The 17,891-nt window shown below is 41.9% G+C and overlaps 1 protein-coding gene across 1 annotated transcript in view; it reads left to right on the top strand.

Annotated features, from left to right (window-relative positions):
• Window positions 1–17,891, top strand: part of MYO10 (myosin X) — a 132,420-nt gene that overhangs the window by 87,800 nt on the left and 26,729 nt on the right. The window contains exons 19-20 of the mRNA XM_059815725.1: window positions 15,724–15,848; window positions 16,007–16,121. Of these exons, the coding sequence (XP_059671708.1) occupies window positions 15,724–15,848; window positions 16,007–16,121 (240 nt within the window). The remainder of the gene's footprint in view (window positions 1–15,723; window positions 15,849–16,006; window positions 16,122–17,891) is intronic.

The raw sequence follows: 17,891 nt of genomic DNA, 5'->3' as shown, positions 1-17,891 counted from the left end.
ATAGCTGCAACTGCTAAAGGTCCAGTTTTTCACAATGGGCGAACGCTGAAGGGTGAAAAAGCCTTAAAAGGTAAGGGGTTTAATTCATCCAGTTTTTTTAATAATTTTAATCTTGCATACAGGGAGCTGCAGTGGACTTGTAGAAAGAGAAAAGAAAGTGCCTGGAGTTTAGCTGGGCAAGCTGTACTGGAAAAGTTTCTGGGCTTGTATTTTCTTTCAAAGAGGGTAAATGCACGCAGAATCAGGTTTATGAAAAAACAACTAAGTTTACTGGTCTAATCATATTTTCGAACGCCAGGAGAGCTTTACTGCCAAGCGGTCTGCTTTAATAAATCACACTCTGTTTGAAAGTTAAAGGAGTGATTGTTCACAGAGCAGGGAAGAAGTCGGTAGAAGTAGAGCTGTGTGTGCAGAGGGGGAAGACCTGTGTTGTAGCGATGGGCTGCTTTCTGTAGAAAGATTGTTTGTGTTGTTCAGCAATCTGTGGCATAGATTCAGGAAAACCAGCTATGTAAAGTTCAGGACCATAGTATTCCTGTAATTTGTTAAAACAGAAGGCATGGCTGTAGTTTTGCTTTGATTACATGATAAGAAAGCGACACTGGGGACAAGTGTGTTGGGGGGTGGGGGGAGTCCAGCGAGATATCTACAGCACCCAGAAGTCTAAATTAATCTTGTAGTTTTACTGGAGAAACTTGATGGGGCACATTTGAGACAGTAATTCTTTCGCTGTAGAAATACAGGAAATGGAATATGCCTGAAAAAAAAATTAATTGCAGTAGTAATGGAAAGGATATTGTAACAGCAGTATATTTTGACTTTGTTTGCTGTGTCAACTCCCCCCTTCCACCCCCGATGAAATAAACCCCCCAACCCAGCAGGTAAAATAGCTCTGTCCTTCACCACTGATTGCCTTTGCTTCTGGGATCTGCATTTTGCTCCTTGCTTTCCCACTTAAAGAGCTTGTCTCTGCAAACATTAGAATTCAGCCACAGGGTAGAAAATTAGGATAAAATTGCTTGAGAGAACCTGTTATGAAGGGAATGGGTTTGATCCTGCACCACTGAAGTCTATGGGAGTTTTATTCTGGTTTCAAGAAAAGCAACTCTAGATTTGCCTTGCAAATCTAAGTGGAGGAGATACGATCTGATAAAGTGCCTATGGGACTGGGAAAAGGGGTTCCTCATAACATGTAGTTGTTCTCTCTCACTGATGTTAAGATGTGTCCTTTTAAAACCCCAAGTGGTAACAGTGATGGTAGGTCAAAATGTAGGCATTTTTGTTTTGTGGAACATCAATGATATGTATTTGGTATTTCTTTTGCTAAAACTGCATAGTTTCAAAAAAGATAAGATTTGTTTTGTTTCTCTTTTGTTGGCTTATTCACAAAAATGTATTTGCAACCTGTAACATAAATGGAAGCGTAAAAACAATAATTTTTTTTTCCCAATACAGCTAGAATACTGATAGGAATTACCTGAAAGTTACAGTACTGTCCCAACTATTTACAGATCTTTCTCAGATCTACCCTCAGAACACAAAATCCATGTCAAGAGCAGAAGGTAATGTTATTTAAGAGGAGACTTGGGTCAGTTGCTAAACTTTTTTCTCTTTAACTGTATCTGTCTGTTTATATATATATATATGTGGCTTTTCTTAATTTAGTCACAGGATGAGGCGAAAAAGCAAAGACTTCGGGGCGGGGGGGGAACCTCACTGTGATGAATTTGTAAGGACTTAAGTACACTTCAGAACATCTGCAGTTACCTTGTAAGATCAAACATGAAATACTTGCTGAAAGCGCATCAAAGCATGTTATCTTTGTTGTCTAACTTACACTCAGAATTTACAGTTTCTGGTGATTTTAGACAGTTTGTAAGCCTAAGAAGCAAGGCAGGGCCATTCCTAATACTGTCATTAGAATTGCAGAGGTGAGGTTGTGTTTTCAGTTCTGTGAAGTGGCATGTAGTAACTGTGAAGTCCGTGTTTCAGGACATCAGCTGAGTCGTAGCTATGTGACGGCAGTCAGCCTAAACTACAGGAAGTTTTTGGCTGATGGATGATAAGGTTTGAGGTTGCTGTGGTTGGTTTGTCTCCTCCACATTCCTGATATGTGTTCTGTGTTCAGGCAATAGGGAGCTGGGCAGCTGGTGCCACTCATGGGAGCTTTGCTGGGGAGGTGATAGCACCACAACTCCTCAGGCTCTGTGGACAGTATTAGTTTTGTTGTTCAGTCCCAAGCACAGGGTAAGCGTACACTCTGTTCAGGTCTGCGAAGCTGCTGCTGAGCCAAGAAGCCCACTGCACCATGTAAATCAGTCAGGACACTGAGAAGTTTTTCATGTTGGCTGCCACCTTGGATAGTCACACACACCTGTGAGCACTGTGCAATGTTCAGGGTAGAAAAGGCAAGTTTTGTCACCAAACTCGTAGTGCTGTGTTATTTTTCCACTGCTTACATGATGAGATCTATCGTGGCATTTTTGAAACTTACCCTCTGTAGATCTAGAAACCTTTAACATTAAGGTCATGGTAAGTAGCAGCTTTTGAGGGTCTCAAAACTTTTAATAGTCAAGCAGAGATAAAGTAGGTGGGTTGAGAGAAGACATCCACTTTCAGAAAGCTAAATGCCAAATCCTCTGCAATATTGGCCTTCTCAAGTGAATGGCTGCCCCAGATTCAGCATGAAAAGGACAAGTATGTCTATCTGCAGCTAGCCAGCCACACCATTTGTGCGTATTTGGCCAAAAAGAAACAGGGTTCAGGCTCATTAATTAAGTAGTCTTTCAAAGGAAGAAATTACGATTTTTGTTAAAAGTGGTTCAGCACTTAAATTAGCTTCACACAAGTTCTTAATATAAGCAAACAATCCGCATAGCAAACAAAGTCACATTTAGGAACGCGGATTCTATCTTCAGTGTCTCTTTCTGACTCAAACATTAAGAGTTATGTTTTGTTGTATATTTAAGCCAGCCTAGGAGTTTCGCAGGGGAGAAGTGGCTGTTCAGCCCTCCAAAATTGCCATTTCCCTATGACCGCTGGCGTGCACAACCTAGCGCGTCTCAAACCAGCCAGATTCTTAAAGGGCATGTACATCTCATTGGCCTCAATGAGCTCTATGCACACATCTAAATGCTTTGCTTAAGTTATTACTGGTTTTAGGCTGCTGTGGGTATGCCGGGCAGCACATAACAGAGTACCTGGAGCCCTGGTCCCTCTTGTCGCACAGCTTTGAAGAGAAGTGAGGCATATGTGCAGCTCCCTTACAGTTGTGTATCCAGCCTAAAGTTGTGACTCGTCTGTGCAGAGGAGGAGGGAAGACTTGTTACATCCGTTGCTCCAGTGGTATGGAGTCCATGCTGCTGACCAGTCCCAGGAGAACATAGTGCTGGTATGTCAGCAATCAAAAAGCATCTAACTGATTGTGGAGTCCCAATGGTGTGTTTTCAACATGATCAGAAAATCTGGAAGAGGGACAGAAAAAATCTACTTCTGGGGCAGGAAGAGCCATATTCTTAATTAAATGAGATCTAGCAGATTGTAAAACCATAAGTAATGGCAGAACTTTCCTCCACAGGATCATCTTAAAAATAGAGTCAACTAAGTGTGTGCTTCATGTAACTGAGAAAAGATAGAACTTGCCTTAGAGTAGCAAAGCGCCATTGACCAGCGTCCCTGCCTGTAAATTCTGTAGGCTTTATGGATATGAACAGTGGCATCACAATTAAATCACTCAGAAGGTGGTTGAATGTTAAATTAGTTAGGTCCTGATGTAATTTTACCATCTATTATAATTAATTCTTTCTTTCTCTCTCTGTATATGTGTGTGTGTAGTTAGATCAGTTAATGGTTTGATAACCATATTGGTGTTAAGGGAGGTTACTTGCCATCCACATTGGGTAAATCTGCACCATGCTAATAAAGCAATGTTAATTTACTCTATAGTTAATTCTTGTTTCACAGAGGTATAGGAATTGGAACAAGGGAGTAGTTTGTGCAGGTTTTTTGTGAGGGAAAAATATATGGTGACTTTCATTGCAAGTGTTAAGGATTGCCAATATATAATCTATAGCAATGAGATGACAATGGTTTTTTTCTCTACCATATGCAATTATTAGCAATGCTTACAGGAAGCACAGGAGCTACCTGCTGTTCTAGCCAAGATGATGTTGACTTACTGTGCCTTCAGCATGGCCTCTGTGGCAGCACAGATAGCTGTGATCTGCAGAGCTCCTCCATCTCGTTCTTATGTAATATATGAAGAAATCCATAAAGGGGCTTTTTGTTTGGTTTAGGACAGAAATTTCAGAATTATCAGAAATATCTAATTTCGTTTTGATATGGTTCTCAGAAACATCAAAGAACTCGAGTAGGAGACTTTCCAGCTCTTAATGGGGGGGATGGGACGAGACTGTTGTGTTATAACAAAGCAGTCCAAGGAGAACGTACTTGTTGCCTTTTTCTGTGAAATGAATGTACACAGGATAAACAACTAACTTCATTTTCTGTCCCTTCCCTGCAAACACACAAACATACACATGTTTCAGTAGTCTTGATACCCCCTTGTCTAGTCGGTTGCTGATCTGCAAGGCAAGTCCTGAATTTATAATGTAAAAATGTGTAGGGATACAAAAACAGCAGCTCAAAGGACCAAATTCTAAGAAAAATGCCAAAGTTAGACTGACGCTATCTGAGATGTGCTGTGATATAAGATGTAGGAGTAATTAACATACTGATTACATGTGATTGAGCTGGGTCATTTATCTGGGCCATCATGCAACTCTTACTGTCAGCCAGGTAGATGTCTGTGTTGATCTCGAGGATCCCCATCACCTTCTGTAAACCTGAATTTCCTCTCTCTAGACTTAAAAATTATCTTAACTGCAGTGTTACAGGTTTCTTCATACTTTTAAAGCAGATTTTCAGACCACCCATTGCAAGTCTGCTGTAGCATAAGCTCTTGGGCAGCCCCCCGGCATCCTGGGCTCCCCCAGATTGAAGCAAGCCCTTGGTAATGATGAAAAACAGCAAGGACCGTGGGCAGCCCGATGGGGCATTTTTGGTGCAAAGGGGCCTGTGAGGTGGGGGGCGGTGCAAGGTCCCGGGGGAGCCATGCAGCAGGGGTGCTCCGGGAGGGCCGGGTCGCAGCACCCTTGCTGGCAGCAGCCTGGAGGCAGCAGCCCTGCTGTGAATGGAGCCCTGTGCCTGAGCCGGGGTGGGAATAATCTGCCCTTTCAGTGCTGCCCGACCTCCGGTGTCCTGGCAACGCAAAGCTGTTCGGCTGAATATTTTGTGGCGTTCCTCATTTACACATATCAGATATTGGCTGTGATTTAAGCCTGGCTGATTTCCCATTATGGCTTTCAAACAACAGGCTCGATACAGGAAAGAGAGGAGAGGGGCTCCTTAGGAGATAATTTTGTAAAACCATATATTTTTTTCGGCATAGGAATTGCACTGGAACGTCTCCTTGCTTGAGAAAGCACCAAGAAGCAGGTCTGCATGTTACATCAGCCTTGAGCTTTGTAGGCGTCTTTTATGGACCACTGAGGGAATGAACCGTGTGCAGGGGTGAAATGCATTGGAGAAGGAGAAACTGCTTGTGGCCTTAATATTGAAAAAGGGGTGCAATCAAGTGCTATCTTTTTAGCGTTGCTTGAATCTGATTTTGACCTTTAGCTAGGAAGTTGCCAGCCCTCATGGCCATACAACAAACATGTACACTCCACACTTAAATCAATTAAAGACAACTCAAACTTTTTTATTATTTTAAACCTTATAGTTTGCAGAGGTGTGATTCATGATTGTTGCAGCACTTTTCCCATTTTTAACAATTGGAGCTGAGAACGTGGAGGAGTCTTATTGTTCCGTGGTGAATGTGTGAAGGCTTTGTAATGACTTAATCTAAGCTAGTCCATAGTGCTGCAGCCTGTGTCTTTGCAGTCAGCCACAGTACCATCTCAGCCGAACTTCCCTTGCTGGACTGCCAAATACTTGCATAAGTAATGAACTTGCTTCCTGCCAAGGCAAAGCTTGCATGTGGGAAACGCGGTTCTGGATTGCACCGTGCGCTGCAGGCCAGTAGCTGTGTATCTTGTTCCTCTCTCTGGTGCAGAGTTGGTCTTCGGGAGTCCCAGTACCAAATGTTACAGAAGTCAGCACTAAGCTTCTTCAAATAAATAAAAGTAGTATTTTTTCCACAACTGGAGTGCTGAAAGGGGACTAGTTAGATCTTTTAATCTAACCCGCTGTGTGGCAAACTATAAGGAAACCATTAACGCCTGCTGGAAGGAGGAGGACATCCCGTGCTTTCTTTGAAGTATCTGGTGACTTTAGATGGTCCTACCACCATGGGTAAGCTCTTCCAATGAATGCACTCAGGGAGAAAAAGGTGTGCCTTATGGTTTGGATATGTCTTGCTTTAATTTTCATGCTTTTTATCTCTTTATCTGCTGTGTATTAGAAATTGTTGTTGAATGTATGCTCTTGGTATAGCTACTCACATTACTGTCAAGGCCTCTTAGCTTTCTTATTGATGAACTCCTCAAGGCTTTTATTGAAGTCCCTTACTGCCTTTTTTTTTTTTTTAACTCAGATCTTTATTCTCACGGCACTTATCTAAATGGTTTCCAGTGTAGCGGTCTCCTTTATTACGCTCCAAAATTGGACACAACATTTCAGTAGCAGTCACATAGCTGAGGGGCACAGGTTAGCCCACAAAATGACTAAACTGACTTCTGAAATATCAGAGAGTTTTTAGTATTCTCTTTAAAGCAATGCCCCAAAATAGAAGAGTCTCAAAACATAAATTGTGTTCGGGCATGCGGCCCTAAAGGAATAGGGTGTGACCAGATCTAGAGAAGCTGCAGGTGAGTGCCCAGGATTGAAGCAGAGAATAAAGTGAGATTTGGATTTAGAGTCCTCTTCTGCTCTCCTTGTGCTCCACAAGTTGATGTCTCTTGTCCCTCTTTGGAGTGCAGTGTTAGCTCCCTCCACCCGTGCATCCTGAGTTCTTGTGGCTGGAAGAGAGGTTCTTCTACCTCCTCCTTCCTACTTACCTGCAACAGAGAAGAGGAGGCAATATCCCTGTATCCTGTCTCCCCCCGTATGGAGCTGCAGTCTGAAAAAAGGTTGCTCAGTTTCTTGTCACCAGGAAAAGCAAGGAGAGTTGTGATAATGTGGATCAAAGTTATTTGCAATACTATTTCAGGATGTACTGCTGAAGTGATACTGTGTTAGCATTTTAGTGAGAACTAGCTGCATGGAGGGTTTCACATATTCAAATGTGAGATTACATGTAGTAACAGTACACTAGGTATTAGAAGTACACAGGATCAGGTACTTACATAGATTGTTACAAGAAAAGGTTTTACAGCTATGTCAGACTTCAGCCACACAAGATGAAATTAATCTTAAACTGGTTCTGTCAAGATTTTCATCCTAATTTTCTATCCCCTGATGAAACATCATATCTTTCAGGAATAAATGCTTGATACTAAACATCATTATCTGAAGAAATCATGTTAGAGGAACCATCCTAAAATACGATTTACTGCTTTTAAGTATAGAAATGGACTTATATGCCCAGCCTGCCAATAAACTGTCAAATAACAAAAACACTTATAAGGTGTGGATGAAAAGTCTGGCATGGAGGAGTGAAAGTACAGTGGAAAAATAAAAAAAAAAAAAACCCAAAACAAAAAGAAAATTAAAATAAGGGTGGGGTCTCAGTCCATGTAAGTTATTTGATGTCATTGCTGACGTGGAGGGTCAGAGTTTCACCGTCTGCAATCGGTCTGTATGCAGCCTCAGCAGACATGGAGCGGTGTGTGCAGTTGTTTTCTTGACCATTGTAGTGAACAGTGGTGGCATTGGTGTTGGCTGCCTTGACATGGGGTCAGTAAGGAAGGACAGCTGTCCTTGCAATTAGTACTTCACAGCATGTGTCTTTATGGTATGTCTGTGGCTATCAGGCAGCCTGATTGATTTTCTTCAGGGGAAGCCTGCTGACTGGTCACAATGTGGGGAGAATGAGGCCAGATTGGGGTTTAGTCTGCAGGGAGTGGAGGCTTTAGTGAGGATGACCTCAGATGAAATGGCAGCAGATTACTCGCAGGTGGAGAAGGAGGGTCCGTGAAAAGTTCCAGCTGGGGTCCATGCTGCGAGTCGCACCTTCTGTCAGTGCACTGAGACACTGCCAGAGCAGCTTCAAACCTTAAATCCCTCCTTTTCAAAATGCTCTTAATTGTCTGTCTCACATGGCTGGTCCTGCAGTTGCTGTTCTGGGACAAACAGCCCATGAGACTTGTTGTGCATTTCAATGGACTCCCTGAATAATGTATTCAAACAACAAGGGCTCACTTCAGCTGAAAATTTAGGCAATCACATAGATAGCTCTAAACATGCACTTAGAAAACTTAAATATCGCTGGTGTTCAAGCCTGGGCCTTTAACAATCCATTCCTATTCCATGAAGTTTTAACCAGTGTGTAAGAAATTACACTGTCATTTTGAGGAGGTAGCATTCCTCTGGGCTTATATGAGAGAGGTAGAAAAATTCTGTTTTCCTTTAGAAGAAATTCTGCATACCTTTAGAAAGGAAGGTTCACAAAGAGGCTGTTGTGTGTTTACTCAGGGGTAGCATTTGGTCCATACAAACAAAACAGAAAGATTACTCTGAAATGCAAGAGTACAGTGACAGTTGCTAATAAAAAGTAGATTAAATAGCTCCAGGATTGTGAGTTTATTGATCCTTGTTGATGAAAGCATGAAATCACAGCAAGCCGGTCAGAATCATTTGAGCATCTTTTCTCCAACAATGAAGCTAGTTCCAGCTCTTATCTTCATTATATACAGACAAGGAGGACCTGAAACATGACTACAGCAGCTTTGTAGATGGACCTAACTCAGCAGTGTCTTGACCTAGTTGAATCTTTAAACACTAGTGCAAATGGTCAGTGTGGTAATGTACTGTTTCAAGGTTGTCTTAAAAATACCCTTGAGATGTCCTTGCTTGTAAAGTAGGCTGTATGACAGGCTGAATATAAATACAAAAGCATTTTCATATTTGTTTTTTGAGTATCCTCCTTTGACTGTTTTGGTACAGTGGAAAAACTCTAAAATTACAGTGTTCCTTCTATACAGTGTTATTTTTAGCACGGGCAACACTAACCTGTGGCATGAGAGTGGCTAATTCTGAAGTCTATCTCTCATCTGAAATACTCAGGGCTGGAAGATGAGTCACGCAGGTCAGATACAGTAGTTGGAGTTGAAGAGAAGATCGGCTAATCGTGTAAACGCTTGTTGTTGGTAAATGCAGTACTTTCACGTTCAGACCCGTAGAGATTGTATAAAAGAGCCAGCGTATCATTACTGAGTTTGCAGTGAAATCCGGCCTGGAGTTTGCAGCAGAATTTTTTGAGGCACAAGTATTGTTGCAATATACCCATGCTCTTTTTCTAGCGAGTTACCACCAGCAGTGTTAGTGATTTTTTTAAAGGCCTTTTATGGGGTTTTGGGTGGGTGTGTGGATAAAAGCCAGGAGAACTTTGGACATGCAAAACACTTACTGTTATTTCAGGTATATCCAGATGTTCCTTGACTTGCCAGTGCCTTACATTAGAAATACCAAATAAACTTTTTAGTTGTGACATGTTCTTTGTTTTTATTCTCCTATACTCTTACGGTGTTTGTCTGTGTGGACACAAATACTCTGGGACAGTAAGGTAATGTCTTCAAAAACAAAGGGGTCATCAAACTTGTCTATGTTTTAACCTAAGCCTGTTCCAGCTACAGCTATCTGCATGCTGCAGAAGACCATAGAGGGTTTCTTTCCTTGAACTATGTGTGCTCTTTGGTCAGTAGGACCTGAAGCTCCAGGTCCTTGGACAGGATGTGCACAGATTTTCATGCTCCTTGTGCTGGAAGCACAACAATTACGAGGTTGAAACTCTGTTGAATAAGCCGATGCCATCAGAGTTTACAGTGCAAGCGACTGAAGAAATGATGGCTAGAAGAGCAGGGGGTGAAATGATTTCTTGGAGGTAGGAGGGTGACCAACTGTGGCACTGCAGTTGAAGTCTCTGGATTTGACAGGGAGGTTGCCCTCACCCTGCCTGTCCTGGCTTTACAGTGCATTTTCCTATTGCAAGTGCAGGCATTTTCCTTTCACTTCTTTCAGGTTACTGGCTTGAATCTTCCTCCACATGAGTAAAGGCTGCTGAGCAGTCCATATGGATAAGAATCACTGAGCGTTATATGATTTTAAAAAAGCAAACAACGGGCATGCAGAAATTTTGTTATCAGTTCAACTAGACTATATATTAGAAGTCCATTTATTCACACTTTTCAAATTTGTCTGGGAGGAAAGCCCGGCCTTGGTTTTGACTTTTGGAGCTGGTAGCTGAGATCAGAAGACCATGAGGACTGTTTCAGAAAGATCTGGCTTAATGAGTCCCCCTATTTCTGAAGAAATATCAGTACATGTTAGGATGTGAAAACAAGTTCAGAACCCACTCTAAAGCAGGGGAAGACTGACCTCTTTTTAATTTCTGCTGCTTTTCTCCAGAATAAAATTGCCAGGACTTCATTTTAGGAGTAAAAGAGCAGATTTAAAAAACTAAGACATTGGAAAAGTTACTGGTTTTTAAATAAAAAATTACTTTTTCACATCCTCTTACCCATTTTTCATCTCTTCTTTCTCTGTACCTGTCTTCCACAAAACACCTTCCTAAGCCAGGAAAATCAACACTTTTAAGACATGGTAGCAAAGGTGACATAGTCCTACTCAAATTCTCCCAGAGAAATCTAGAAACAAGGGACTGGGGTGTTTTTTCTTCGTTTCCCACCACCCTCCCCAGTCTCTTTGAGAAGTTCCTCCTGCCTAAATAAAACTACATAAAATCCGTGAGGCTGCTGTAATCTGTCGTTATTGTGCCTGTACTATTCTGAGGCAGCCAGTAGTTCAGGGAGGATGAAGGATTTCCTCTGGGGGAAGTCAGGTATCCTCTGTGTTTGAATGGAGCAAATGATCCGCAGAACAAAAAAAATGTTGTGTTCTGTAAGTGTGTGTGTTATTCGGATGCTTGGGGTCTCCACTAAGGGTGCTGTCCAGGGAAAAGGGATGGTGGTTTTTTGAGCCTCAGTCAGATTGTAATCTAAGGAACTATTTTATCATGAAAATTATGCGTAGGTGTTAGATGTCTGTCTTAATGGCTGCTTCTAATTGTGATTTCAGGTAGAAGCTTTGCCCTTTAGGAGACTCACAACAGATCAGAGCAAGCATTTAGCAGCTTAAAGAGCCAGAGTCTCGCCAGCAGAGACTCCAGGTCCCATTTAAGCCTTGACTTCAGTGCCGTCTGGCACAAATTCAGTGGAGACTTTTGGATTCAGGAAATGATAAGTTACAAGTTGTGCCATGAAAGAGTGCACCACAAAAAACACCTTTATCAAGTAGAACAGACCTGACTTGTAGCTATTCATTTCACATTGATGTTGCTCAGTGCCCTAACGTGGCTGTGACCCCCGTGAGTCTAGCTGTTGTCTGGTGATTTTGTGTATTGGAGTGGTTTAGTGCTGCCATACCTTGATAAAAGTGAAATATCTGTTGAAAATTGAGTTGATTTGAAGTTGATTGAATCTCTCAGACAATTTTTGGAAGCTATCAGTTGACTTCATTTTCTGTTGCCTTCCTTCTATAAATTTGATCTTACTTTGCAGGAGTCTTAGCATTTAATTCAAATTTTTGCTTTGGAAGACATACTAGTTTAAAATCAGTTATGGTTCTGTTGTCTATCTGAAATTTTCTTACAGGATACAATTTCTTCCCAAGTGTTCATTTGTGAAACAAGTCCAGTTTTTACAGCAACACTGGTAAAAATTTAGCAGGCCCCAGAGATGAGTCCTGTCCTGTGTTACTTTGGTGTAAACCTGAAAGTTAGCTTGCTTACCACAGGAAGTCTGAAGGAGCACCAGTAAAGATACAAGACTGAGCATCACCTGCATAGATAACCCTTCGCATGGAGATTTTATACTATTGCAAGTTTAATTCCTTAGTGCTGCACTGAGCATCATTCACGCGGAGATGGTCATCATTCTCTGTCTTAGAAGTGTCTGCAGTTTAATAGTGGGGTATATACAGTACTTGCACTCTGGTTCAATAAATGCACATGCAATTGATTTTTTTAAGTATGAGGAGTCCTGCTGACTGGAAATTATGCTTAAGCTTATCCCTGTCTGCAAGTGTTTATACGATTGAGGCTGAAATCCTCTTCACAGAGTAAAACTACCTGAGGTGCAATGTATCGCCAAGTCATAAGGTGGATATGCTGGATGCTGTGGTGTTGTGCATAGGACTGAATTTGTTACTTCTGGTTGTTTTCATTAGACATGGGAAACCATGGATGCATTTTAGCATTTAGGATTTTGGCTGCCTCTCTGACTGGCTGCGGCTCTCCTCATTGGTTAGGACTGGAGACTTGCTGTGATGGCTCAGTCAAAAACCCCCGGGTGATGGGGAGTATCTTCTGGTACTCCATATTCAAAGTGTAAAATAGGAGTCCACCACGTCTCTTACCACCACCCACGGTTTACTCAAAGCAGCCAGACTTGTTGCAGATGTAATTCCAGTGATATGTCAGGGCAGGATTTGACCCTCCAATTTAGTAGCCTCGTGTGTCTGTCAGTAATTAAAAATAACTAGTAGTGTAAAGTGAAGGAGTATGCTTATGTAATTAAAATTGCGATGGTCTTTATGTGGCCCCGCTGTGATACCATGTTAACATCTCTTGCAGCGTTTCATGCTTTTCTTTAAAATGCAGGCTTCTGAAGTTGGGTGACTCTGTGACAATCCCAGCTTCTGGTGACAGAGCAGCTCTCTTTCTAACTTCTGTACTTGCTGGAAAAAGGTCATGAAAATGTTGCTTCTTCCTCTGCAACTCAAAACAGGGATGGAAAGAGAAAGTTTTTTAAAAGTAACATGAGCTTTCAAGCCAGCCATGTGGCTGACTTTTGACTTTTTAAGTGCCTGGGGCTGGCAGTAAAAGGATTAGGCGGTGCAGCAGCCATCTGGCTCTCAAAGCAGGAGGTGCTCCCTTGCAAATTGAGAGGCTGCCTTGTGAGAGAGACCTCCTTTGCCTGGCTTTGGTGTATCCCCACTCCTATCCATGCATCTGCCTCCCTGTCTCAGCACACCAAAAATAGTTTTGTTTGCAAGTCCTGCGAAGAACATCACCTTTTGAGCCAATGAGTATGGGTTGGGTAAAAGGACTAAAAGCAGGTGTAGTATTAAAGAAAAAAGATGTATTGACCCACGTCCACCTGTGGCACGCATCAGCCTTGGGTCACATGAGGCAAAAAGTGAATATGTTTTTCCTCAGGAGTTGTGTGGGCATCTGTCTTCATTCCCTCCCTTTCCTGCTGGCATCATCAGCCACCTGCACAGAAACAGACAGGCAGATGTGTGCACGGACATTCGAAGGGCAGCTTTGCAAGGCTAGTTCCCTAACACACCTGACTGCCATAGAGTGGGCGCATATGGAAAACACTGTTGGCAATACCAGTCATGACAGTATCGATACCTTTATTGTAAGCATTCATACTGTGCGTTCAGTAAAATACAAAGACTTTGATTGTGGTGTATTTTACTAGTGGTGGCAAAATCCAAATGCAACACATTGTTGAGAAAAAAGAGGGAGTTTGCATCATTTGCAAAGGCATTTTTCTCCCCTTTGGAACGTTAGTTTTTTATATGTGCAGGTATGGAAATAAAATGTCAAGTCACATTTGTAACAGAGCCATTCATGTAACAACGTCTGGAGTGGCACAGAGTGGATGTAGCTGTGAGTCTCCCTGGGATGCAAAGCGCCCGTCTCAGAGGGAAGGCAAAAGCAGCTGCTGGTGGTGGCTGAATTTCTCCGTAGCCCCCTTCCACCTGCGTGGGTCAGATCAGGTCCTGCCGGCATGCAGTGCTAATTACCCCAGGCAGGGCAGGGCTCACCATGGTGACCAGCCACTTTTTAAAACATGAATTGTTTTCATTTTTGTTCAGTGCTATTGACTGTGGAGGAAGGGCTGGGCTGTGGTGTTTTTCCATATGAATTTCAGCCCCTGTACCAAAGGAAGAGGTTGGAAGGTCTTTTGCTGTCGGAGGAACGGTGAGTGCCGGGGAAGTGTTTGCCCGTGCGGCTCTGTGACAGCTCAGTGCGGAAGGGAAAAGGTGCAGGAATTCTCTGCACCAGCAGAGAAGTCTCCCACCTCTGCTTCGGAAAAGAAATTAATGAAAGGAAGAATAGCAGCATTTTGTTTTAGACGTGTTGCCTTTTAAAGGAGGGAAGTAGAAGCTAATCTATCAATACTGTTCAAGCTACCTATTCAACGAATCTGAGTTATCACTGGCACACAGTGTTTTGTTTTACGCATAAAGGTGCTGATGGAAGAGTTTAGACTAGGTATATTTCATCAACTTTTGAGTCTGTGCTTTTCTGAAATTACTTTTCAGAAGTTAAAATTTTGGGGAGTCATTTATTTGCAACGTTGAACAAGAAGCATGATTAAAGCCAGTTAATAAATACCAAGAGAGTCCTCTGATTTACAGTTGCTCAGGGCTTGACCTTGCTGTCATTTCTATCACTGAAGAACTTCAGATCTTCTCTAAACCGTTGACTCTATCTATGAGATCTCACCTTCCAAACTTCTTCTCGCAAAATACTAAGCACTGTGCTCGAGCCCTGCAAATGACTGTGCAGGATGGTCAACTGGTGTGTTTAAGTGGATTTTGGGGCTGATGAATTAAACGGTGTATTTACATGTGGTGTTATTTCAGTATCAGGGTTGCCAGCATTTTTCAAGGTAATGATTAGCACTATCTTGACTGTTTCCAGGGATGGGGCATCTACAACTTCTCTACCAGCTATCTTGAGTAGTTTTGCATGGCTGTGGCTGGTTTACCTCAAAGCATGGTGAGAGCACAGGCAACTCAAGGCACTCTGAGATGGGACGAGAGGATTCCCAACGCTCCCAGGGGCAGGAACACACTGATCAGTATTCGCAGGTTTTCATGACTGAGTAGCTGGGGTTATCTGTTTTCTAATTGAAAAATAATGCTGAAAGAGCTGCATGCAAACTAAGGGAAACTTATTTCAGATAAGCAGATTTTTTTTTTCTGTTTACAGATGAAAATATTTCTGCTGTTCAGAATAGCAGCAAATAGAAATTCATTGAAATACAGCTTATTTAAGATTTGAGGTACCATTGGCAAACTTCACTAAAAATTAAATCTTTTCTGACCTTCTGGTTTTGTTTTTCCTAGAATTGTATCACACTACTGTGTTTGTGTATTTTCAACATTTGGAATCATCTACAGGGACTGTAAATTCAGTTGCTAAAGAAACAAAATAATCAAGCTTGTAGCTGTTGACCTATTAGCTGCCTGTGCGTCTTTCCGTTGTTTCTTCTGCACAGCAATGGCCTATGAATATCTGAGAAATGGAAGAAGATAGCTGATTGCATTAAATGGCTGTAAATGCTGTGTCTATGGAAATTATATTGTGTGATTACCCCTTTATTTCCATCATGTAGATATATTTTTATTTTCTGTACTGCTGATGTCCTTTAAAACACTGTGTAGATAGTTTTTAGCCTTTGTGCATTTCAGATTCATATAATTTGCCCTTTGTTTATTTTTATTTTGCTGTTAAAATCCTTGTTTTCAACCTGCTCATTTTAGATGCCAGACCAGTTTGATCAGACAGTGGTGCTTAACCAGCTGCGCTATTCTGGGATGTTGGAAACAGTCAGGATTCGGAGGGCTGGTTTCCCGGTCCGGAGGCCCTTTCAAGACTTTTATAAAAGGTAAACACACTGACTTGTGCGCTTCAGATGTGAGTCATGGGTACAAAACCAACGTTCCCATGTTGAGAAATAAAGTGAAAATCTAATAACAAAAAAAGCATATGGCAAAAATAGAACTTGTCTCTTAAATGAAGTAATAAATACTTTTTGATTGCCAGGTATAAAGTCCTCATGAGAAACTTAACTCTGCCAGAAGATTTAAATGAGAAATGTGCTGTCCTACTTCGTCTGTATGACAACACAAGCACTGAATGGCAGCTTGGAAAAAATAAGGTAAAATAATCTGCCTGTGCATATTGTGGGGCTGCTGCTGAGGGGACAGGATTTAGACTGCATAGCTGCAGAGAGGTAGTTGTAATGGTAATTACTTTTGGCCTTAAAAGAAGCTGCCCATGCCTGTTGGCGCTCTTGAAACCCTTATAGCAACAATTAATGGTTGTACTGAGGAATTTGCTGTCTAAGGCACTTAGACACCGACTGGTGATTTCACTCATGGAGAAAGAGTCCACTTGAATTTTCTGCCACTGGTCACAAGTGATGGTGCTGGTGAGGTTCAGAACTTAAAATGCAGTAGCTAGGTTTTATCATTTATAGAAGTATCGAGCATGTGAGGTAACACTTTTGTTCTGCAATGAGCTCCACTGATACTAGTAAACCCGCCTGCACGATACCTGCTTAGTGGCTGAAATCAGGGGGAGGAGTTTTAGCCAGTGTTCCTGTAGCAGAGTTGATCTCTAAGGGTATTTGCCATCCTAGTCTGAGAGTCTTTTTCAGAGCTACATTAGACCTTGATATGTGTCCTACCGGCCAACCTGAACTTTGCCAGCAACATTTTTTCTTCCAAAAAAATTTCAAATTATTTTAATTAAAAGAATGGGATTTTAATTTGAGAAACAAAACAATCCAGGTGGTTTTGCATGCTCATTTTGCAAGTTTGATTTTGGACAACAGCTGTGTGCAGAGCTTCCCTCGCTCTTGCAAATTTGTGCTCTTGGACTTAACAAATGATGTGAACGTATTGCATACTCAGGAGAAGATTCCCCATTGGAGGATCTGAGATTTCCTAAATATTAAAAATGCCTGATGCAAAGGACTAGAGAGTGGATTACAAACATCAGAGCATCACTGCCAAGGATCCATCCTCCAGGCCTCTGCAGATGGCTTTCTCTTCCTTTTTTCTCTGGGTAACTCCTGTCGGCGCTCCCAGGGCTTCTGTAGCGGAGAGAGAACAAAAACCAGATCCAGAAGCTGAATTAGGTGTTACACTTGCAGTTTTCCTGTCAGTTGTTAGAATTGTGAAAAGGCTTTCTCGTTACCACAAGGTAGCAAAAATGTTTTGTAAAACCTGATTGATTTTTTTTTCTTTTGTGAAACGCTCTTCCTCCTTGTCCTCTTCTCCCCACAACTGCATAGTTTTGAAGGGTTTCCTCCATTCCTCTGCACACTTAAAGAGTCTCAGAGATGCTATTGGGAAAGTTGATTTAATTGTTTTACAGTTATTGTAAGAGATAGAATCTGAAATATTCTGATGGCAATTGAAGTCATCTTTCATCCCATTTTTGTAGACGATGGCTTACAAATAATATAACGATAACATTCACCCACAGAGCTAGGCTGTGCTTCCCATTATACTTTCAGATGTAGTATATTAGCAATAATTATACACAGACCCTGCCTGGACAGTCCTTTGGCATCTTAGGGACATATATTTGTGAGAACCCAAAATTGTTTTAACCAACTGCTCATCAGGACCTCGTCAGGAGCCAGAGCTCTGTTGTAACTTCCATTACTAGGGCCTGGGCTCATCCCCCCAGGAGCTGCGTGCACATTTGTAAGAGTCTTCATAACCAGCTTATTGTAGAAGAGAAGAAGAGGGCATTGGTTTCAGACTGAACATGGGATAGGGCACTATCCTGCCCATGTTATTTAAAAGGGGTAATAACAACATTGCAATGATTTAGCTCCAGTGTGAATTTTTCTTGTCTTTTACATCTCAAGCTGCAATGCAGCTGCTCAGGAAAAGGCATTAGGCTGGGCTTAACA

This window comes from Gavia stellata, chromosome 3 (genome assembly GCF_030936135.1).
Source record: "Gavia stellata isolate bGavSte3 chromosome 3, bGavSte3.hap2, whole genome shotgun sequence".
NCBI lineage: Eukaryota > Metazoa > Chordata > Aves > Gaviiformes > Gaviidae > Gavia > Gavia stellata.
Note: the sequence above shows the minus strand (reverse complement) of the source record. Positions and strands in the feature narration are given on the sequence as shown.